Source organism: Girardinichthys multiradiatus, chromosome 7 (genome assembly GCF_021462225.1).
Source record: "Girardinichthys multiradiatus isolate DD_20200921_A chromosome 7, DD_fGirMul_XY1, whole genome shotgun sequence".
Taxonomy (NCBI): Eukaryota; Metazoa; Chordata; class Actinopteri; order Cyprinodontiformes; family Goodeidae; genus Girardinichthys; species Girardinichthys multiradiatus.
The window spans coordinates 46,938,924-46,964,618 of record NC_061800.1 but is presented as its reverse complement, the minus strand read 5'-3'; the positions used below and the strand labels follow the sequence as shown (position 1 = coordinate 46,964,618).

Below are 25,695 nucleotides of genomic sequence, written 5' to 3'. Positions count from 1 at the left end.
ACGTCCCTCTCCCCAGACACCTCCTCCAGCTCCTCCAGGGGGAGCCCAAGGCGTTCCCAGGCCAGCCGAGAGACATAGTCCCTCCAGCGTGTCCTGGGCCGTCCCCTGGGCCTCCTCCCGGTGGGACGTGCCTGGAACACCTCCCGAGGAAGGCGTCCAGGAGGCATCCGGTATAGATGCCCGAGCCACCTCAACTGGCTCCTCTCGATGTGGAGGAGCAGCGGCTCTACTCCGAGCCCCTCCCGAATGGCCGAGCTCCTCACCCTATCTCTAAGGGAGTGCCCGGCCACCCTACGGAGGAAGCTCATTTCAGCCGCTTATATCCGGGATCTCGTTCTTTCGGTCATAACCCAAAGTTCATGGCCATAGGTGAGGGTAGGAACGTAGACCGACCGGTAAATTGAGAGCTTTGCTTTTCGGCTCAGCTCTCTCTTCACCACAACGGACCGGCACAGTGCCCCCATTACTGTGGCAGCCGCACCGATCCGTCTGTCGATCTCCCGCTCCATTCTTCCCTCACTCGTGAACAAGACCCGAGATACTTAAACTCCTCCACTTGAGGCAGGAACTCCCCTCCAACCTGAAGAGGACAAGCCACCCTTTTCCGGTCGAGTACCATGACCTCGGACTTGGAGGAGCTGATCTTCATCCCAGCCGCTTCACACTCGGCTGCGAACCACCCCAGCGCATGCTGTAGGTCTTGGCTAGAGGGGGCCAGCAGGACCACGTCATCCGCAAAAAGAAGAGACGAAATTCACTGGTCCCCAAACCAGACCCCCTTCGGCCCTTGGCTGCATCTAGAAATCCTGTCCATAAAAGTTATGAACAGGACCGGTGACAAAGGGCAGCCCTGCCGGAGTCCAACATGCACCGGGAACAGGTCCGACTTAGTGCCGGCAATGCGAACCAAACTCCTGCTCCGCTCGTACACGGACCGGATGGCCCCTAATAAAGGGCCCCTGATTCCATACTCCTGGAGCACCGCCACAGGGCATCACGAGGGACACAGTCGAATGCTTTCTCCAGGTCCACAAAACACATGTGAACCGGTTGGGCAAACTCCCATGAACCCTCGAGTACCCTGTAGAGGGTATAGAGCTGGTCCAGTGTTCCACAGCCGGGACGAGTACCACACTGCTCCTCTTGAAGCCGAGGTTCGACTATCGGTCGGACTCTCCTCTCCAATACCCTGGCGTAGGCCATACCAGGGAGGCTGAGAAGTGTGATCCCCCTGTAGTTGGAACACACCTCCGGTCACCCTTCTTATGAAGGGGGACCACCACCCCAGTCTGCCAGTCCAGAGGCACTGTCCCAGACCGTCACGCAACGTTGAAGAGGCGTGTCAACCATGACAGCCCAACAACATCCAGAGACTTGAGGTACTCAGGGCGGATCTTATCCACCCCCGAAGCCTTGACACCGCGGAGCTTTTTAACCACCTCGGTGACTTCAACCTGGTGATGAAAGAGTCTAACCCCGAGTCCCCAGCCTCTGTTTCTACCACGGAATGCGTGATGGCAGGATTGAGGAGATCCTCGAAGTACTCCTTCTACCGCCCGATAATGTCCTCAGTTGAGGTCAGCAGCCTCCCACCTCCACTAAAAACAGTGTTGGCGAAGCACTGCTTCCCCCTCCTGAGGCGCCGGACGGTTTGGCAGAATCGCTTCGAGGCCAACCGGTAGTCCTTCTCCATGGCCTCACCAATCTCCTCCCAGGCCCGAGTTTTTGCCTCTGCCACAGCCCGGGCCGCAGCACGCTTGGCCTCACGGTACCCGTCAGCTGCCTCAGGAGTCCCACAAGCCAACCACTGCCGATAGGATTCCTTCTTCAGCTTGATAGCATCTCTTACTGCCGGTGTCCACCACCGGGTTCGGGAATATCTGCCGCAACAGGAACCGCAGACCTTACGGCCGCAGCTACGGACAACAGCATCGACAATAGATGCGGAGAACATAGTCCACTCGGACTCTATGTCTCCAACATCCCCCGCGATCTGGTCGAAGCTCTCCTGGAGGTGGGAGTTGAATACATCCCTGGCCGAGGGCTCCGCCAGGCGTTCCCAGCAGACCCTCACTATGCGCTTGGGCTTGCCAAGTCTGTCCGGCTTTCTTCTCATCCAGCGGATCTAACTCACCACCAGGTGATGATCAGTGGACAGCTCAGCCCCTCTCTTCACCCGAGTGTCCAAAACATGCGGCCGAAGGTCTGATGATACGACAACAAAGTCGATCATTGACCTCCTGCCTAGGGTGCCCTGGTGCCAAGTGCACTGATGGACACCCTTATGTTTGAACATGGTGTTCATTATGGACAATCCGTGACTAGCACAGAAGTCCAATAACAAAACACCGCTCGGATTCAGATCGGGGAGGCCATTCCTCCCGATCAGGCCTCTCCAGGTGTCACTGTCGTTTCCCACGTGGGCGTTGAAGTCCCCCAGCAGAATAATGGAGTCCCCGGGAGGGGCACTATCCAGCACCCCTGACAGGGACACCAAGAAGGCTGGGTACTCCGCACTACCGCTCGGCCTGTAGGCCGAGACGACAGTCAGAGACCTATCCCCAACCCAAAGGCGCAGGGATGCGACCCTCTCATCCACTGGGGTAAACCCGAACACGAGACGGCTGAGCTGGGGGGCAACAAGCAAACCCACACCAGCCCGCTGCCTCTCCCCGTGGGCCACTCCAGAGTAGAAGAGAGTCCAACCCCTCTCAAGGAGATGGGTTCCAGAGCCCACGCTGTGCGTGGAGGCGAGCCCGACTATTTCTAGTCGATATCTTTCGACCTCCCGCACAAGCTCAGGCTCCTTCCCCCCCAGCGAGGTGACATTCCACGTCCCTAGAGCCAACCAAAGCATCCGGGGATCGGGCCGCTGAGGTCTCCACCTTCGTCCGCCACCCAATCCTCTTTGCACCGGTCCCTCACGGTTCCCCCTGCAGATGGTGGGCCCAATGGGGGATGACCTCGTGTCTCTCGTTCGGACTTGGCCCGGCCGGGTCCCGCGAGAAGCGATCCGACCACCAGGCGCTCTCGAGCAAGTCCCGACCCCAGGCCTGGCTCGAGGGTGGGACCCTGGCTCCGCCGTACCGGGCGACATCACGTGCCTCGATATTTTGTTCTTCATGAGGGATTCTTGATCCACTCTTTGTCTGACCCGTCACCTAGAGCCTGTTTGCCATGGAAGACCCTACCAGGGGCATTTAGGCCCCAGACAGCATAGCCTCTGGGATCATTTGAGCACTCAAACCCCTCCACCACGTTAAGGTGGCAGTTTATAACTTTGAAAGTTAAATCTATACATTTGTGACCCCTGTATGACCTCCTCAATCCATTTGTCCTGGAAAACCATGGAAGTTTGATCAGGTCCATCAAATACTTTACCAGAAAAATTCAATAAAAGTTCACATTTTATCGTTGCATTTAGAAAAGCAAATAATTAAACCAAAGCAATAATTAGCAGAGTCACAGGAGATTTTTTCCAGTAGGAGTTTCTTTAATAACTGCAAAATAACCAAAAGGAAATAATGGGAATATTTCTGCATGGATGGCAAAAACATCGGAGAAGGAAACTATGATGATTGCAGATTTCAGGGAAAAATCAGAAGAGGAAATTGCAAATAAAAACAAACATGTGGAGCAGTCAGTGGGTTAAAAAGATATGGCTGGGATAATAATCTCTATAAAAGGAATAATGTGTGGTAAACCAATTAGTTGATGTTACCGTGAAGCTGAGCACTGGTGTTAATCGTACAATGATTTTGCTTGTCAGCGTTTGTTCACCATATAAACAGGAATGTCACAAACACAGAATTCACACAGATATGAAAACTCTGCCACAGACTGTACCATTGGACATATCTGACTATTTACATCTTGCCTGTGCAAGCAAAGGTACTCAAAACATCTCATTCTAGAAGTGTTTCTCTTCTCAGTTCTTACAAAAATAGCTCTTTACTATAATGGATCCAAGTTTATGTTGAAATATCGAAAACCAATCTAAATGCAAATGCATATAAACCCCAAGATGACATCTCGACCATGGAGTGGATTTTGGCACTTTTTCATACAAACGAGTTAAAAGTCTGCCTCGAAGGGAAGCCTGCTCAGCATCAGCAGCGGCTGTCCAGCGGGTCCAGAGAGAAGACGGTGCCCTCTAAGGTCAGTCCCATTTTGAACCCCTCCTGTGGGAAAACAACAAGGATGATAAATGCTGCTCAGTGCTGGATGCTGAGCTCCAACATGCCTGTTTTATCTGGACTGGAACCTCAGCGGAAGGAAATGAAAGAACAATCCTGTGAGGTCAACAGGGACCGAAGCCGATCCAACATCAAAGTCATACTTCACTTACAAGGTCAGAATAACATGGCATACAGATTCCAGGGATAGTTTGTGTTCTTTATGGTAGACTGCATGGAGTGTTTATAAGCAGTTAGTATCTTATCTGGAAGAGACACCGTTGCTCACTCAGTGACTTTGTAACTATATTTATCCAGTTTTCAGACATCTGTAGTGAGTATTTGGAAAAGGTGACTTTTTTCCTGATTTATTCCTGTAGACTTGGTGACTACACGAGAAAGCACCAGTCATTCTGCGGTTCCTGTCTGCAGCGAGTAGCATGTGGTGCAGTGAACCCCTCCCACTTCCCAGTCACTGACAGGAGGTCAATCCGTAGACTCGTCCTGCAGCAAACCCCTCCTGCATTCAGAGAGTAGACCCAACCCCCTCCATGTCCACACTGCAAATGAATCCAAGATGCGCAAAACTGATGCTGATCCCGACCTGGATTACAAAGCGGGATGTAAATATAAAGACCTCTGTGGAAACACTACATAGTAAAATACATTTAGTGCCCCCATGGTGTAACACCGGTGCTGTGTGACCAGGGGAACACATTATTTCAGGGGAACCGAATTTCACACAACACTGGTTATATTCTGCAATTCTATTAGTGGATTATTAAACGTAGGTCACAGCAGCTGTGACACTGAGATAATCATTGTAAATATCTGACATTATTTATCGCAGGGTGTCACAAGACGCTACCAACGGCCGTCTCACAATGCGACGTAACACCTCCGATTTAGAGCCAAAGATTTCTCCATGATTTTCTTACAATCTTTTTCTTTTGTCTGCAGCAACCCAAAATCACACAGCATATCCCGGCCAGAACAACTGCTCCACTGTAAAATCTGGTTCATGCAGAAATATCATGAACTCTGAAAGAGTTAAAAGCTGTTTGGCGTTTTTAGAACTGCAAGTCACAACACTGTGGCAGGAGAATACAAAATCAGGTTTGCACATGGATTGTGGATTATGGTGAAAAAACAGGTAAACCTGCTTAAAATTTGTGGTTTTACATGTTTTGTATGTTTGCAAAGAGGTTTGGGCGGCGGACGAAGGTGGAGACCTCAGCGGCCCAATCCCTGGATGCTTAGGCTGACTCGAGGGACGTGGAATGTCACCTCGCTGGGGGGCAAGGAGCCTGAGCTTGTGCGGGAGGTCGAGAGATATCGACTAGAAATAGTCAGGCTCGCCTCCACGCACAGCGTGGGCTCTGGAACCCATCTCCTTGAGAGGGGTTGGACTCTCTTCTACTCGGCTGTGGCCCATGGGGAGAGGCGGTGGGCTGGGGTGGGTTTGCTTGTCGACCCCCAACTCAGCCATCTCGTGTTGGGGTTTACCCCAGAGGATGAGAGGGTCGCATCCCTGCGCCTTCGGGTTGGGGAGACGTCTCTGACTATCAATTCAGCCTACGGGCCGAGTGGTAGTGCGGAGTACCTGCCCTTCTTGGTGTCCCTGTCGGGGGTGCTGGATAGTGCCCCTCCCGGGGACTCCATTATTCTGCTGGGGGACTTCAACGCCCACGTGGGAAACGACAGTGACACCTGGAGAGGCCTGATCGGGAGGAATGGCCTCCCCAATCTGAATCCGAGCGGTGTTTTGTTATTGGACTTCTGTGCTAGTCATGGATTGTCCATAACGAACACCATGTTCAAGCATAAGGGTGTTCATCAGTGCACTCTGCACCAGGGCACCCTAGGCAGGAGGTCAATGATCGACTTTGTTGTCGTATCATCAGACCTTTGGCCGCATGTTTTGGACACTCGGGTGAAGAGAGGGGCTGAGCTGTCCACTGATCATCACCTGGTGGTGAGTTGGATCCGCTGGAGGAGGAGAAAGCCGGACAGACTTGGCTGGCCCAAGCGCACAGTGAGGGTCTGCTGGGAACGTCTGGCGGAGCCCTCGGCCAGGGATGTATTCAACTCCCGCCTCCGGGAGAGCTTTGACCAGATCGCGGGGGATGTTGGAGACATAGAGTCCGAGTGGACCATGTTCTCCGCATCTATTGTCGATGCTGCTGCCCGTAGCTGCGGCCGTAAGGTCTGCGGTGCCTGTCGCGGCGGCAATCCCCGAACCCGGTGGTGGACACCGGCAGTAAGGGACGCTGTCAAGCTAAAGAAGGAGTCCTATCGGCTGTGGTTGGCTTGTGGGACTCCTGAGGCGGCTGATGGGTACCGTGAGGCCAAGCGTGCCACGGCCTGGGCGGTGGCAGAGGCAAAAACTTGGACCTGGGAGGAGTTCGGTGAGGCCATGGAGAAGGACTACCGGTTGGCCTCGAAGCGATTCTGGCAAACCGTCCGGCGCCTCAGGAGGGGGAAGCAGTGCTTCGCCAACACTGTTTATAGTGGGGGCGGGAGACTGCTGACCTCAACTGAGGACATTATCGGGCGGTAGAAGGAGTACTTCGAGAATCTCCTCAATCCTGCCATCACGCATTCCGTGGTAGAAACAGAGGCTGGGGACTCGGGGCTGGACTCTTTCATCAACCATGCTGAAGTCACAGAGGTGGTTAAAAAGCTCTGCAGTGGCAAGGCTTCGGGGGTGGATGAAATCCGCCCTGAGTACCTCAAGTCCGTTGTGGTGAAGAGAGAGCTGAGCCAAAAAGCGAAGCTCTCAATTTACCGGTCGGTCTACGTTCCTACCATCACCTATGGTCATGAACTTTGGGTCATGACCGAAAGAACGAGATCCCGGATACAAGCGGCTGAAATTAGCTTCCTTTGTAGGATGGCCGCGCTCTCCCTTAGAGATAGGGTGAGGAGCTCGGCCATCCGGGAGGGGCTCGGAGTAGAGCCGCTGCTCCTCCACATCGAGAGGAGCCAGTTGAGGTGGCTCGGGCATCTATACCGGATGCTTCCTGGACGCCTTCCTCGGGAGGTGTTCCAGGCACGTCCCACCGGGAGGAGGCCCAGGGGACGGCCCAGGACACGCTGGAGGGATTATGTCTCTCGGCTGGCCTGGGAACACCTTGGGCTCCCCCCGGAGGAGCTGGAGGAGGTGTCTGGGAAGAGGGACGTCTGGGCGTCTCTGCTGAGTCTGCTGCCCCCGCGACCCGGTCCCGGATAAAGCGGAAGACATAGAGTACGAGTGTATGTTTGTAGGGTTTTGGGGTGTACTTAATTCTTGACAAAGTTGCATTTTGACTTTATCTTTGTTATGAAATACATGGTGGTTTTGTACTTTTGATGTTAGATTTAAATAGTTTTAGATTTGGAATTATGCAATACTTTCTGGATTATGCATTTCTGGACGTTTTCATGCTCTAACACAAAATGGTAACTGTAACACAGAACTTTAATCCTAACCTTGACAACAACTATAATTATAATGTGAACCAGAGGACCACTTATATTTTCGTTCCTTTGGTCAAATGGGAAACAGAAGACACCTTGGCCTAATTAATTAATAAAAAAATGTAATGCACCCTCCCAGGTCCCTAATTTCTGGCACTTCAGTAAAATATGCAAAAATATACAAAGTTTTCTATGATATATAAGATACTAACTGTTCATACCTACTCCACAGAACCCCATGCACTCATGTTTCTCTTATAAATATTTCACCATTAACTAAAGATTTCCATGGAGAGGAACAACATGAGTTGAGAACAGATGAAATTCATTCACATCAACCGTACAATTAGTTTTAAATATGCTCCCTATGATTTATGCTTTAAGCATGGTTTTGGTGTTGTGGTGAAAGAGTTCTTTTAAAGTTTGGCTTTTTTGCTTCCATCTGTTAATGAGCTAGAGAAACATTTTAGAGCACAAGAAGTGTTTGTTTGTTGGCTCTCATCAACCAACAGCCACCATAAAAACCGGCTTAAATGGGTTGGGAATAATGTGAGAACATGCAGCGGCATTCCCAGCATGCAGGACATGAAACGGCTGCAGCTACAACACAGACAGCAAGGCAAAGGGTACAAACCATCTCTGACGCTAAGAGAGGGAAAAGGATAAGAGAGACATTCAGCTGTTAATAATTGAGGAAAGAAGGAAAGAATGGAAACAAATTAAAGAGCAATGTCGCCCCCTGTTGGCAACACTAACAAGTAACTTTATAACAGCATAAAATATTAATTCCTAATCTTTCCCCAACTATACAGGATATTCCATCATCAGTATAAATGTGTACACAGCTATTGGTTTGAGCAGCCTACAAACCTTAACTAATTCTAGCTAACACTATGGGAGTCTATGGAAATCTATGGGACTCTAAGAAAACTTCTGAATGTAAAGAAAGCTATAAAATATTGTCTCAGTTGTTATTCGGGCATTCAGCAAATAGAAATCATTTTGGTAATCGTATCTGTGAAAGGGAGAAAAAGTCTTGTGTTTCTTTTTATACAGTATATGTGAATATTTGGTTTCAACTGTATTTGCAAATATAGTACCACAGCAGCTTGGGATGTTTAGACCCATCAGCAGGAGCTCACCTGCATCTCATCCAACTTTGACTGAATGTCCGGGGGGAAGTCTGCCGCCCCGCAGGTGAACGGATCAAATGGCTCGGCACCAAACAAATCTTTCCCTGCAGACACAAAACATGAGCAAATCTGTTTTTGAGCTGAAAATCCTCACCTCTAACAGGAAAAAAATCAACTCACTAATATCTGGGGGCAGGGTGGTCGGAGGAGGAGGAGGGCAGCCGTTGCTGGCTTTGGTCGGTACCAACGGTGTCACGGGGGAGAAGGGAACCATGTCAAATATGTCTGTGGACTGTGGTTTCATGGAGATGCTCCCCGCCTGGACAAAAACACAAACTGTTAAACAGCCCATCTGAGCGCTCACCAAAACTTCACAGCTATCTCTGCGCAGAGGCAGGATGAAGAAGCAGGAAAACCAGAAACAGCAGAGAAGAAGAAAGCAGAGAAAGTTTACACGAGGCCGCGGGATGCTGAATCCCTCGGTCGCTTTGGGAGGAGGGACAGCGGGTTTGGCAGGCGGAGGAGTTAGTAGCCCAGTAGACATGTTGGAATCTGGAGAGCTCATGGGAGTGAGCGTGACGGAGGAGATTTCCAGACACGACAGAGACTTGATGCTGTGAAACCAGAAGAGAGAGGAGGGCCTCTGCAGCATGTACGTTTCGTTTGCTGCGTCTATGGGAAGCGGCTGAGAAAAGACGGCAGACAGAAGGCCAGCACAGAGGAAGAAAGTGTTAGTCAGAGAGCTGCAGGTCATTAAATTCACAGAATGATGCCACAACTGCCCCAATTAGATGGCGAGTGTATCGCATTCCCCATCGGACCAATCAGGTGTGTAATTGGTTGCCTGCAGATCGGCCGGCTCAGTCTGAAGTTGAGGCCATGCATGGAATAAAGAAGGCGATATCAGCCTAACCAGCTGTTCCTGCACTGCAGCCCTGGAAATTTAGTTAAAGTTTCTAATCAAAACCTGGTTGAGGGTGTGAATGTTTGGCCGGTTCAGGATGTTTGACTTTTAACCATCAGACACACGTTGAATGAAACTGTTCTAGAAAAGTAAAAGACTTTCAGTTAATTGATAATAAATTCTTTGAGCATCAAACAATCATTTTTTAGTTGTAATGTAAATTTTGCAGGGTGTCAGTCAGTAAACAACAGGCCCGTTTCACAGAAAAGCCTATTTCATTTTGGCACTCTTCAAATTGGGAAAGACAGGAGAAAAATGCCTTTCAAGTAAGGCAGATGAGTGTTGATCTTATCCCATATCTGGACCATCTAGAGAGGTTTAGCAGAAAGGTCAAAGTTCTCTCTCTCCACACAAAAGCAGAGACAGCGAGGTCCTGTTGGCCAAACTTTATTGTGCAAACTACAAACAGCAGGGGGCGCTGATAATAGTACAACTGGAGATTTTTTTAAAATGATTATTTCTAAACAAGGATGTTTCTCTACTGAATAAATGTTAGCAGAACCAAGGTTGGATTGAAATGTTCTGCATGAATTACTAGTAAGGAATAAACCACCTAAGCTAACGCTCTACGGTTAGCCCGAGATATTTAGGACTACATAAAAGTTGGGCCTTAACAGTTTGATGGGCATCTGTTCTTTACTGGGTACATAAACCAGCCGGAGTTAAAGGTTCTGGCGAACTTGTATGGGTCAGTACTTGTTGTTCTTACTGTTGGCACATGAGCTATCATCAGCTGCTCCTCCAGCTCTTGAAGCTGTTTCTTCAGCTCAGCGTTTTCTGTTACCAGTTCCTGAATCTGTAAAGTCAAAAACATGTCCTGATGATCAGCATTTTAAGGTTTTTTATTTAACATAAAAAAGGTCAAATCTGATCATTTTTAGAGAGCTTTTGTGTGATGTTAAGCAAAGAGTGAGATGATGTCACACACACTAGACTTTGGTCTTGTGAAATGTTCAGAAGATGCTTCTAGCTCAAAAAATGCAGTAGGTGTACATCATAACATGGGTGTTTCTGCCTACATATACTCAGTGTGTCTCTCTGTTACAACTGGATTGGTAGTTGAAAATCTCTCTCAGTGTGAAGGCCATGCTGATGCTCCATCCTACCACATTCCCGCTGCCATAGTTACCACATGTACACAAGGATGTTTCCTCACATTCTGCACTAATACAGGTCCTTCTCAAAATATTAGCATATTGTGATAAAGTTAATTATTTTCCATAATGTAATGATGAAAATTTAACATTCATATATTTTAGATTCATTGCACACTAACTGAAATATTTCAGGTCTTTTATTGTCTTAATACGGATGATTTTGGCATACAGCTCATGAAAACCCAAAATTCCTATCTCACAAAATTAGCATATTTCATCCGACCAATAAAAGAAAAGTGTTTTTAATACAAAAAACGTCAACCTTCAAATAATCATGTACAGTTATGCACTCAATACTTGGTCGGGAATCCTTTTGCAGAAATGACTGCTTCAATGCGGCGTGGCATGGAGGCAATCAGCCTGTGGCACTGCTGAGGTCTTATGGAGGCCCAGGATGCTTCGATAGCGGCCTTTAGCTCATCCAGAGTGTTGGGTCTTGAGTCTCTCAACGTTCTCTTCACAATATCCCACAGATTCTCTATGGGGTTCAGGTCAGGAGAGTTGGCAGGCCAATTGAGCACAGTGATACTATGGTCAGTAAACCATTTACCAGTGGTTTTGGCACTGTGAGCAGGTGCCAGGTCGTGCTGAAAAATGAAATCTTCATCTCCATAAAGCTTTTCAGCAGATGGAAGCATGAAGTGCTCCAAAATATCCTGATAGCTAGCTGCATTGACCCTGCCCTTGATAAAACACAGTGGACCAACACCAGCAGCTGACACGGCAACCAGACCATCACTGACTGTGGGTACTTGACACTGGACTTCTGGCATTTTGGCATTTCCTTCTCCCCAGTCTTCCTCCAGACTCTGGCACCTTGATTTCCGAATTACATGCAGAATTTGCTTTCATCTGAAAAAAGTACTTTGGACCACTGAGCAACAGTCCAGTGCTGCTTCTCTGTAGCCCAGGTCAGGCGCTTCTGCCGCTGTTTCTGGTTCAAAAGTGGCTTGACCTGGGAAATGCAGCACCTGTAGCCCATTTCCTGCACACGCCTGTGCACGGTGGCTCTGGATGTTTCTACTCCAGACTCAGTCCACTACTTCCGCAGGTCCCCCAAGGTCTGGAATCGGCCTTTCTCCACAATCTTCCTCAGGGTCCGGTCACCTCTTCTCGTTGTGCAGCGTTTTCTGCCACACTTTTTCCTTCCCACAGACTTCCCACTGAGGTGCCTTGATACAGCACTCTGGGAACAGCCTATTTGTTCAGAAATTTCTTTCTGTGTCTTATCCTCTTGCTTGAGGGTGTCAATAGTGGCCTTCTGGACAGCAGTCAGGTCGGCAGTCTTACCCATGATTGGGGTTTTGAGTGATGAACCAGGCTTGGAGTTTTAAAGGCCTCAGGAATCTTTTGCAGGTGTTTAGAGTTAACTCGTTGATTCAGATGATTAGGTTCATAGCTCGTTTAGAGACCCTTTTAATGATATGCTAATTTTGTGAGATAGGAATTTTGGGTTTTCATGAGCTGTATGCCAAAATCATCCGTATTAAGACAATAAAAGACCTGAAATATTTCAGTTAGTGTGCAATGAATCTAAAATATATGAATGTTAAATTTTCATCATTACATTATGGAAAATAATTAACTTTATCACAATATGCTAATATTTTGAGAAGGACCTGTATATGAGAGGTTTCTGCGCCCCAACATCAGTTTCACTCTTGCTGTGGAGGACAAAACCCCATCAGGACTTTCTTCAGCAGATGCAAAGGAGGCAGGCGTCTCTCTGCGCATTTCTCTGAGGGTGCAGTCAGAACTGACCCAGACTTGTGGCTTTTTACCGATCCCTGTGAGCCAATCAGGAGGTCTGGGCAGTTCTACCCAGCTGGGAGCCCTAATCCACAGGGAGCCCAAAGCATACTGATTTCAAAGCGAAAGAGGCCTCATCACAGGGCTGTATTTGTTGGTGAGGACGTCTTTTAGGTTGCAACCAGAACAGTGGTGGGATGTGATGGGTAAGGGCATGATGAGGTTGTTATCCCTTGTGTCAGGTCGACGTCAAATAAAATCAAAGTTATTCATATTGCACAAATAAAAACAACTGATGTTGGCCAAAGTGCTGCACACTAAAAAAAAAAACCCTTGGATAATGATAGGGGAGATACTGTTTAGGCTTATTTTTAATGTCACAGTGAGGTCCAGGCTTTATTTAATGTCAAGGATTTTAGCTTAATGTCCATGAAGACTGCTGCAATAAACCGTGCATAGCTTGACCCTGTTTATCTGGAAAAACTGAGTCCGAAAGGTTACAACAACTTCTTTCAACTCACAACATTTCCTCCATGCTGAACGTTCTGTTCTAAACCAAATAAACCAGTTAACTGTGGTCCCATGAGGCTGTGAGGAAAAGCTGAACCCGAGCTGGGCTCAGAGGGAGATGTCCTTTGTTCAGATCAATTTATCATTATTTTAAACAAATGTTTAGCATTTAGTGGTCAGAAACATGTCCTGTTGTTCATTTAGTTAAATCCACTTGAGTGTCCTAATAACTCAGTTTAAACCAACCAGAGAGCTGCATCTGTGTTTCTAGCAAAAATCTAATTACAGACTGCAGCGCCTGTCATTAATATTCATTACTCCAATCTTACTGCACTGAGTACTCGTGCATGTTGAAGGATTTAAAACAATCGATAAACACAAGCTCAGCATTAATTAATAAAAACATCAATGTGTCGACATGGTGGAGCAGCCATTTACGCCACGTGAGTCATACTCTTTTCTGCAGCCCGCCGATCTGTTTTCTCGTCTCCACGTCTTTCCCTCCAGACTCCAGAAACTTCTTGTAAGCCAGGTCGAAGGCCTGCCCGATGGTTAGAGTGATCTCCTCTGCCTGAAAGCAACAGGGTTCAAACAGATGATTCACGGCTGGACCTGAACTGTCTCTCACATACGCTGTGCTTCAGTTGCAGGGAAAAAAACACGTACACATTTTTCACTGTCGAACACGTAGCAGAGGTGTTTGTTGGACTCTGAGTCTTTGCAGATAAAAGTAAATATCCTTTTATCCGTCTTGTCGTCTGCACAGAACGATATCCTGTGTAACTGACAGTTATGCTGCACATCCTGCAACACAAACATCAAGCATCCGTCAGTTACTGACTAGATTTAGAGATTTCTTTTCTTGCATTGATTCCAGACAACGAGTGAAAAATGGCTGGACTTACTTTCGTTTTCGGATCCAGGATCTTCACTCCGTAGATGGAGATCTGAAGCTCCACTTTGGGGATCTTCTGGCCTTCTGACTTCTTGATGTGTCTCTGAAACTGTCAAATAAATGAAGACAAAATGTTCTCTTGAGTAATCTCTTGTTCGTCATAGTTTTTTTTCAAAGAAGCCAGACTTGGCTCTGATATTTTCAGGGGGTTTTACCATAACCTCTACCCTTTAAGCCGCTAACTAAGGCCTGTAAAGTCTGAGATGGGGCTCTTGGGTTTTTGGTCAATTCTCTGAGATTCATGCTCTGACCTCAGGCTGAGTCTGCTGGGACATCCACTCCTGGGTAGATTGGCTGCGGCCTGACATGTTTTCAGTCTAGGAATACTCTTCATCTCTGCAGAATGATGGACTTGAGATAGTCTGGAGACGGCCTTATAACCTTCTCCAGATTGATGGACAGCAACAGCTGCTTCTTTAAGGTCATTGCTGATGTCTTTCTATGTTGACATTGTGTGTCTACTTGGCACACACCTGTATGCTCCAGAACCGCCATAACGTCTGCTGTTATTATTTATTAGACATTTGTTTAACTCAAAGGTGTAAAATTCTTACTTGCTTTTTAAGAAAAGTGTTTTGACTGCCTACAGAGTTAGGGTGGCTGCAAGGTGATATTTTAATTAGATTTTTCAGACTGATTCCATTTATCTCAGTGTTAGACACATATAATCTGTTGAAGGAGATATGAGGTCACAGACTCTGACAGAATGTGTTTTTCTGGACGTGGTCTCAGGAGGCATAGCTGAGCTTGTTTTAATTGCTGCTGCATCTGGGAGAGTAACCATGGAGTTGTGGTCAGAAACTGGTTTCACAATAAGATGTACTGTAACAATAGAATCACGGGTTTGGGAAAAAAAGCCCTCCCTCCACAAGTGGCCTCTCAGATTCAACCCTTGGCAGCAGGCAGCAGGCAGCCGACGCAGAGGTCGCCTAAAAGCCTGGAAAGGAGATCTTCCCAGGCCTAAAGGTCTGTTTAAATGGTACTGTGGAGTGGAATTTATCTTGGAAGAAGGCCAGGTTAAATGTCATCCGCTGGTTGAGTTCAGTGAAACTGTGCACTTAAATCCTAAACAACCAATATGGTGGTTTATCTGAGGTTTTCTGTGTCATTTGGCATCAGTTTTTCCAGTGAAAGTATCGACCTGCACAGCAGGTTTAATCTCACCAACAGCAGCCTGATGAAAGACATCAGGATAATCCTCAATTGACAAGATTTTCTGATAAATATACTGGCTTCAATATTTTACTATTAAAATGGTGATTAAATAATTCAGTGTTTATTCCTAGACTCAGATTAGTTCTGATCTGACCCACAGAATACCCAACTGACCCACAGAATACCCAACTAACCTACAGTACACCTGACTGACCCACAGTTCACCCAACTAACCTACAGTACACCTGACTGACCCACAGTATACCCAACTAACCCACAGTTCACCCAACTAACCTACAGTACACTCAACTGACCCACAGAATACCCGACTGACCCACAGTATACCCAACTGACCTACAGTACACCCAACTGACTCACAGTACACCCAACTGACCCACAGAATACCCGACTGACTCACAGAATACCCGACTGCCCTACAGTACACCCGACTGACCCACAGTATACCCAACTAACCTACAGTACACCCAACTGACCCACAGAATACCCGACTGACCCACAGAATACCCAACTAACCTACAGTACACCCAACTGACCCACAGAATACCCGACTGACCCACAGAATACCCAACTAACCTACAGTACACCCAACTGACCCACAGAATACCCGACTGGCCCACAGTATACCCAAATAACCTACAGTACACCCGACTGACCCACAGTACACCCAACTGACTCACAGAATACCCAACTAACCTACAGTACACCCGACTGACCCACAGTATACCCAACTAACCTACAGTACACCCAACTGACCCACAGAATACCCGACTGACCCACAGAATACCCAACTGACTCACAGAATACCCAACTAACCTACAGTACACCCGACTGACCCACAGTATACCCAACTAACCTACAGTACACCCAACTGACCCACAGAATACCCGACTGACCCACAGTATACCCAACTAACCTACAGTACACCCAACTGACCCACAGAATACCCGACTGACCCACAGTATACCCAACTAACCTACAGTACACCCAACTGACCCACAGAATACCCGACTGGCCCACAGTATACCCAAATAACCTACAGTACACCCGACTGACCCACAGAATACCCAACTGACTCACAGAATACCCGACTGCCCTACAGTACACCCGACTGACCCACAGTATACCCAAATAACCTACAGTACACCCGACTGACCCACAGAATACCTGAATGACCCACAGTACACCCAACTGACTCACAGAATACCTGAATGACCCACAGTACACCCAACTGACTCACAGAATACCCAACTAACCTACAGTACACCCGACTGACCCACAGTATACCCAACTAACCTACAGTACACCCAACTGACCCACAGAATACCCGACTGACCCACAGAATACCCGACTGACTCACAGAATACCCGACTGCCCTACAGTACACCCAACTGACCCACAGAATACCCAACTAACCTACAGTACACCCGACTGACCCACAGTACACCCAACTGACTCACAGAATACCCAACTAACCTACAGTACACCCGACTGACCCACAGTACACCCAACTGACTCACAGAATACCCAACTAACCTACGGTACACCCCACTGACCCACAGAATACCCGACTGACCCACAGTACACCCAACTGACTCACAGAATACCCGACTGCCCTACAGTACACCCGACTGACCCACAGTATACCCAACTGACCTACAGTACACCCGACTGACCCACAGTACACCCGACTGACCCACAGTACACCCGACTGACCCACAGTACACCCGACTGACCCACAGAATACCCAACTGACCTACAGAATACCCGACTGACCCACAGTACACCCAACTGACTCACAGAATACCCGACTGCTCTACAGTACACCCGACTGACCCACAGTATACCCAACTGACCTACAGTACACCCGACTGACCCACAGTACACCCGACTGACCCACAGTACACCCGACTGACCCACAGAATACCCAACTGACCTACAGAATACCCGACTGACCCACAGTACACCCAACTGACCTACAGAATACCCGACTGACCCACAGTACACCCGACTGACCCACAGAATACCCAACTGACCTACAGAATACCCAACTGACCTACAGAATACCCAACTGACCTACAGAATACCCGACTGACCCACAGTACACCCAACTGACTCACAGTACACCCGACTGACCCACAGTACACCCAACTGACCTACAGAATACCCGACTGACCCACAGTACACCCAACTGACCCACAGAATACCCAACTGACCTACAGAATACCCGACTGACCCACAGTACACCCAACTGACTCACAGAATACCCAACTGACCTACAGTACACCCGACTGACCCACAGTACACCCGACTGACCCACAGTACACCCGACTGACCCACAGTACACCCGACTGACCCACAGAATACCCAACTGACCTACAGAATACCCAACTGACCTACAGAATACCCAACTGACCTACAGAATACCCAACTGACCTACAGAATACCCAACTGACCTACAGAATACCCGACTGACCCACAGTACACCCAACTGACTCACAGTACACCCGACTGACCCACAGTACACCCAACTGACCTACAGAATACCCGACTGACCCACAGTACACCCAACTGACCCACAGAATACCCAACTGACCTACAGTACACCCGACTGACCCACAGTACACCCGACTGACCCACAGTACACCCGACTGAACCACAGAATACCCAACTGACCTACAGAATACCCGACTGACCCACAGTACACCCAACTGATTCACAGAATACCCGACTGACCCACAGTACACCCAACTGACCCACAGAATACCCGACTGCCCTACAGTATACCCAATTAACCTACAGTACACCCAACTGACCCACAGAATACCCGACTGACCCACAGAATACCCAACTAACCTACAGTACACCCAACTGACCCACAGAATACCCGACTGACCCACAGTATACCCAACTAACCTACAGTACACCCAACTGACCCACAGAATACCCGACTGACCCACAGTATACCCAAATAACCTACAGTACACCCGACTGACCCACAGTACACCCAACTGACTCACAGAATACCCAACTAACCTACAGTACACCCGACTGACCCACAGTATACCCAACTAACCTACAGTACACCCAACTGACCCACAGAATACCCGACTGACCCACAGAATACCCAACTGACTCACAGAATACCCAACTAACCTACAGTACACCCGACTGACCCATATTATACCCAACTAACCTACAGTACACCCAACTGACCCACAGAATACCCGACTGACCCACAGTATACCCAACTAACCTACAGTACACCCAACTGACCCACAGAATACCCGACTGGCCCACAGTATACCCAAATAACCTACAGTACACCCGACTGACCCACAGAATACCCAACTGACTCACAGAATACCCGACTGCCCTACAGTACACCCGACTGACCCACAGTATACCCAAATAACCTACAGTACACCCGACTGACCCACAGAATACCTGAATGACCCACAGTACACCCAACTGACTCACAGAATACCCGACTGACCCACAGTACACCCAACTAACCTACAGTACACCCAACTGACCCACAGAATACCCGACTGACCCACAGAATACCCGACTGACTCACAGAATACCCGACTGCCCTACAGTACACCCGACTGACCCACAGTACACCCAACTGACTCACACAATACCCAACTAACCTACGGTACACCCCACTGACCCACAGAATACCCGACTGACCCACAGTACACCCAACTGACTCACAGAATACCCGACTGCCCTACAGTACACCCGACTGACCCACAGTATACCCAACTGACCTACAGTACACCCGACTGACCCACAGTACACCCGACTGACCCACAGTACACCCGACTGACCCACAGTACACCCGACTGACCCACAGAATACCCAACTGACCTACAGAATACCCGACTGACCCACAGTACACCCAACTGACTCACAGAATACCCGACTGCCCTACAGTACACCCGACTGACCCACAGTATACCCAACTGACCTACAGTACACCCGACTGACCCACAGTACACCCGACTGACCCACAGTACACCCGACTGACCCACAGTACACCCGACTGACCCACAGAATACCCAACTGACCTACAGAATACCCGACTGACCCACAGTACACCCAACTGACCTACAGAATACCCGACTGACCCACAGTACACCCGACTGACCCACAGTACACCCGACTGACCCACAGAATACCCAACTGACCTACAGAATACCCAACTGACCTACAGAATACCCGACTGACCCACAGTACACCCAACTGACTCACAGTACACCCGACTGACCCACAGTACACCCAACTGACCTACAGAATACCCGACTGACCCACAGTACACCCAACTGACCCACAGAATACCCAACTGACCTACAGAATACCCGACTGACCCACAGTACACCCAACTGACTCACAGAATACCCAACTGACCTACAGTACACCCGACTGACCCACAGTATACCCAGCTAACCTACAGTATACCCGACTGAGCCACAGTACACCCCACTGACTCACAGAATACCCGACTGCCCTACAGTACACCCGACTGACCCACAGAATACCCAACTAACCTACAGTACACCCGACTGACCCACAGAATACCCAACTGACCTACAGTACACCCGACTGACCCACAGTACACCCAACTGACTCACAGAATACCCGACTGCCCTACAGTATACCCAACTAACCTACAGTACACCTGACTGACCCACAGTATACCCAGCTAACCTACAGTATACCCGACTGACCCACAATACACCCCACTGACTCACAGAATATCCGACTACCCTACAGTACACCCGACTGACCCACAGAATACCCAGCTAACCTACAGTACACCCGACTGACCCACAGAATACCCAACTAACCTACAGTACACCTGACTGACCCACAGTATACCCAGCTAACCTACAGTATACCTGACTGACCCACAGTACACCCAACTGACTCACAGAATACCCGACTGCCCTACAGTATACCCAACTAACCTACAGTACACCCAACTAACCTACAGTACACCCACTGACTCACAGAATACCCGACAGCCCTACAGTACACCCGACTGACCCACAGAATACCCAACTAACCTACAGTACACCCAACTAACCTACAGTACACCCACTGACCCACAGAATACCCGACTGACCCACAGTACACCCAACTGACTCACAGAATACCCGACTGCCCTACAGTACACCCGACTGACCCACAGAATACCCGACTGACCCACAGAATACCCAACTGACCCACAGAATACCCGACTAACCTACAGTACACCCGACTGACCCACAGTACACCCAACTGACCCACAGAATACCCAACTAACCTACAGTACACCCGACTGACCCACAGTACACCCCACTGACCCACAGAAAACCAGACTGATGTCAGTCAGTCATTGATGTGTTTGCAATGGGTTTTTGTCCAGGTTCATAAATGTACTTGTTGAATATTTTATGACTTCTACTTCTGTAAAATAAAATTAAAAACCATGTATTGGAAACTTGTGGTTGAATAATGCTGTTTAGCAGGAAGTAAACAGAAGTTAACAGCATTTTGCCTTTGCTGCCGGGCAGATTATCCTTAGGGCATTTATCAGAAATAAACACCCATCATGGGACTGATGCCGATCTCCAGCATCTGGTGAGAGATAAAGTTGCTCTCGTGATTCACCCAGTGGCTGCACCACCTAGCCAATCAGTGACTGGCAGTCTTCTGACGTCACATATACAGGTCCTTCTCAAAATATTAGCATATTGTGATAAAGTTCATTATTTTCCATAATGTCATGATGAAAATTTAACATTCATATATTTTAGATTCATTGCACACTAACTGAAATATTTCAGGTCTTTTATTGTCTTAATACGGATGATTTTGGCATACAGCTCATGAAAACCCAAAATTCATATCTCACAAAATTAGCATATCATTAAAAGGGTCTCTAAACGAGCTATGAACCTAATCATCTGAATCAACGAGTTAACTCTAAACACCTGCAAAAGATTCCTGAGGCCTTTAAAACTCCCAGCCTGGTTCATCACTCAAAACCCCAATCATGGGTAAGACTGCCGACCTGACTGCTGTCCAGAAGGCCACTATTGACACCCTCAAGCAAGAGGGTAAGACACAGAAAGAAATTTCTGAAAGAATAGGCTGTTCCCAGAGTGCTGTATCAAGGCACTTCAGTGGAAAGTCTGTGGGAAGGAAAAAGTGTGGCAGAAAACGCTGCACAACGAGAAGAGGGGACCGGACCCTGAGGAAGATTGTGGAGAAGGGCCGATTCCAGACCTTGGGGGACCTGCGGAAGCAGTGGACTGAGTCTGGAGTAGAAACATCCAGAGCCACCGTGCACAGGCGTGTGCAGGAAATGGGCTACAGGTGCCGCATTCCCCAGGTCTAGCCACTTTTGAACCAGAAACAGCGGCAGAAGCGCCTGACCTGGGCTACAGAGAAGCAGCACTGGACTGTTGCTCAGTGGTCCAAAGTACTTTTTTCGGATGAAAGCAAATTCTGCATGTCATTCAGAAATCAAGGTGCCAGAGTCTGGAGAAAGACTGGGGAGAAGAAAATGCCAAAATGCCAGAAGTCCAGTGTCAAGTACCCACAGTCAGTGATGGTCTGGGGTGCCGTGTCAGCTGCTGGTGTTGGTCCACTGTGTTTTATCAAGGGCAGGGTCAATGCAGCTAGCTATCAGGAGGTTTTGGAGCACTTCATGCTTCCATCTGCTGAAAAGCTTTATGGAGATGAAGATTTCATTTTTCATCACGACCTGGCACCTGCTCACAGTGCCAAAACCACTGGTAAATGGTTTACTGACCATGGTATCACTGTGCTCAATTGGCCTGCCAACTCTCCTGACCTGAACCCCATAGAGAATCTGTGGGATATTGTGAAGAGAACGTTGAGAGACTCAAGACCCAACACTCTGGATGAGCTAAAGGCCGCTATCGAAGCATCCTGGGCCTCCATAAGACCTCAGCAGTGCCACAGGCTGATTGCCTCCATGCCACGCCGCATTAAAGCAGTCATTTCTGCAAAAGGATTCCCGACCAAGTATTGAGTGCATAACTGTACATGATTATTTGAAGGTTGACGTTTTTTGTATTAAAAACACTTTTTCTTTTATTGGTCGGATGAAATATGCTAATTTTGTGAGATAGGATTTTTGGGTTTTCATGAGCTGTATGCCAAAATCATCCGTATTAAAACAATAAAAGACCTGAAATATTTCAGTTAGTGTGCAATGAATCTAAAATATATGAATGTTACATTTTCATCATTACATTATGGAAAATAATGAACTTTATCACAATATGCTAATATTTTGAGAAGGACCTGTACAGTTCGACTTGCTTTCAGTTCGCTTGGAACCCTGGCCAGTAGACACTAAAGAAGAAGCTGTGCCAAGTACCGGTACCTACTGGATAAACTATAAAAACCCAGTCGAGCCAAGAAGGTACTATTGGAAAAAGGGCTCTGGTCTCCATCAACAACCATTAGATGAAATCTGGATGCCAACTGGGTGTCTGGGAGGCCTGTCAGGAAAAGGCCTTTTCTGTTTTACCATCACACATGTAAACATGTGGAGTTTATTAAAATCTACTTGGACTTTAACTGAAACAGTGAGCTTTGGTCACATTAGACTCAGACAGATCCAGTAGATCTGCTGAGAAACAAAGGATGACTGCTTGGAAAAGCAGGTCATGTGCACTGTCAGGTACGGTGGAGGATGTGTGATGCTGTGGCTCAGTTTCTTTTCCAAAGGACCTGGGAACCTTGTTATGGCGTCATGAACTCTTTAAAATATCAGAATATTTCAAATAAAAATCGGATGGCCTCAGCAAGAAAATGGAACGCGGGTCTCCAATGGCATTGGGTATTTCAGCAGAATAACGATCCAAAACAGAATGGGCCAAATCAACAAAAAGCTCTGTCTTCAGACCTAAATCCTGTAGAAAAGCTTTGAGCTAAGTTGAAGATAGACTCTGGACCATCTAGAGAAATGAAGGGTCAAAGATCTCTGTTTGCTCCATCCTTGAGGAACGTTAGACCAGAAGTGTCCTGTTAGGAGACTGGGAGGTTGGACAAAGTATTAACATTACAGTGGCACATGTTTATTATGTTTCTATTTTTCAATGTGATATTATAATAGTGCAATACAAAATGTGTTCCCTACAGTTTAAGGATTTTTAAACCGTTCTGACCCCCCTGAACCTGGAACTGATGCACTCTCTTTTTATTAGACTTGCAACTAAAATGCATCTTAAGTGTGTTGGAAAAAGTTCATATTTACATGTTTCTTTATTTTGTTAGTCAATATTGACCAAGTCTGGCCTTCAACCTAGACCAGATTCTGAACTTTAGCCCCCCAGTATGTCTAGTTTACCTAATCTGAAGCACTCTAATTCAGTCACTGCTAAACCGGTTGCAGTTTATTTTAATACTTCATGCAGAAATATTTAAGTGTTTCAGTGAAGGATCTGATTATCCTTCTGATGAATAATCCATCTAACTGAGTTTTCCACGTACTGGAGGAAGGGTGACTGGACAAACTGCTTATCCAGCACTTCCAGCCATCATCACTTGGAGCTGAAAAAACACCAAGGGCACCTTGCTGATGGTGGACTGCAGGAGGGAGGGAGGCGTTTGTCACTCACTGCCACCACCCCCTTCAGTCCCCTCCAATCTGCTCACCGATAACAATCTGAGCTCGCCTGGAGGCTACAGCTCCAACTGAGAACTGACGTTACCTTCAGCTTCCTCACTGCATCCTTCACAACTTCTGTGCCTTTCGGGGCTTCAACCTCCGTGTTTCCAAGGAACTGCAGAATAAGAACAAAAAGATTTCTTATGCAACACAAGTCCCATCTGTTCTTGAATAAGATGTGATGCCGATGATGGTCCACAGTACTGCCCCCTACACGTTTCTTCTGATTTTTTGCTTTTTTGTTGACCTCAGTTTTTCACATCTTCAAACTAGTTTTGATATCAGACAAGATAAAAGGTTAAAAATACATTTCTAAGGCTTTGGGACTCAAGAAAACCAGAGTGAGAACCATTATTCACATACGGAGATCACATGGAACAGTGGAGACTCTTTCCAGGAGAGGCCGACCCACCAAAATTACTCCAAAATCTCACTGAGTCCCAAAGCCTTAGAAATGGCTTTAAAACCCTCTCCAGACTGATAGATGTCAATGAATTCGTTTCTCAGATCAGGGTATGATGTGTTGCTGTTTGAGATCTTTAGCCTACTTCATGTTGTCAGACAGGTTCTAATTAAGTTATTCTCTATTCTACTTGTCTGGCAGGACATATTGTCTGAATCAACATGGTGTGAAATAAATGATTAATCAGTTTCTTGGGTTTGTAGACAAAGTCCACTCATTCAGCTTTAGAGGAGCCCTGGTCGCCTCATGTGATACATATTATCTACAATAGTCAACATTCACTCTGGTGATTTATTTTCAGAGGCAGGAAACAAAACTGAAACTTAATGTCACTCAGGAAACATCATAAAACTATGTGGGAAGTGAGCCAGGTGGAAACAGCAGATATCTACCCATGCTGCTGCATGTACTGCATGCAAATGATCAATCACACAATAGTCCAGCTCTAAAACCTGTTGCATTTTGCTTTACATACCTGAGTACCTGTATTTGTACCAAACCATCACAGTACAGACATCATAGTCGGATGAATGCAGCCATACAAAGAAAATATTAATCACAGGTGATCATTCCCTTCCATTCATGCTAAACCCAAAATTAGAATCAAATTATTTCTTTTTTAAATAATCAGCATCAAAGTGTCAACTCCTGATAACTGTTATTGTTCTACGGTCTGTGATTTAATGTCAGCCGCCGCTTATTTTATTTTATTTTCATCAGAGTGCCTGGTTTTGTCTAATAAACATTTTATTGTGTAATGAGGATATTTTTTTGTTCACAGTTTGTGTTCTAAGGTGTTCCTGACAGATAATAACCCTAACAATTTTAAAACATTAACAGTAAACCTTTGCTCTCAAAAGTTTAAAACAGGAAATATTCGTTCATTTTAAAATGGTAACGTGTAGGAATCCTATATCCTGCATTTGTCCAACAGGTGGCACTATCTTCTTGGAGCAGAGTGCAGCTGTCGCCCTTCCAGCCACACAAACAGCTTCTTCTGCCGCTGTGCCTGATGTGTGCAGCCTGCTCCAATATTAGACTTCATAAACAGTTGTGTCAAGCCCTTAAAGGTTGGAGAAAACAAAATAAGTTCCTCCATCAGAGCTGAGCAAACAGCTCCGACAGCCATGGATTGTCTTTGACATTCAGTGTAAATCCTGACTCTGCTAATGCCTGCCTAAGTGCAGACTGTAATAATGTGCAGCCAAGCAACAAGCAGAGTTCGTAAGCTGTCCATTAGCTTGCTGCATCTATAAAAC

General features: G+C 47.3%; 1 protein-coding gene across 1 annotated transcript in view; it reads right to left on the bottom strand.

The window, feature by feature from the left end:
* Nucleotides 1-3,472: 3,472 nt before the first annotated feature.
* LOC124871355 (PTB domain-containing engulfment adapter protein 1-like) overlaps nt 3,473-25,695 on the bottom strand; it is a 106,889-nt gene continuing 84,666 nt past the window's right edge. The window contains exons 5-14 of the mRNA XM_047370615.1: nt 24,017-24,088; nt 14,053-14,151; nt 13,814-13,951; nt 13,602-13,718; nt 10,441-10,527; nt 9,222-9,452; nt 8,948-9,086; nt 8,777-8,871; nt 8,269-8,279; nt 3,473-4,181 (exon numbers count right to left, since the gene is read on the bottom strand). Of these exons, the coding sequence (XP_047226571.1) occupies nt 4,160-4,181; nt 8,269-8,279; nt 8,777-8,871; nt 8,948-9,086; nt 9,222-9,452; nt 10,441-10,527; nt 13,602-13,718; nt 13,814-13,951; nt 14,053-14,151; nt 24,017-24,088 (1,011 nt within the window). The 3' untranslated portion in view covers nt 3,473-4,159. The remainder of the gene's footprint in view (nt 4,182-8,268; nt 8,280-8,776; nt 8,872-8,947; nt 9,087-9,221; nt 9,453-10,440; nt 10,528-13,601; nt 13,719-13,813; nt 13,952-14,052; nt 14,152-24,016; nt 24,089-25,695) is intronic.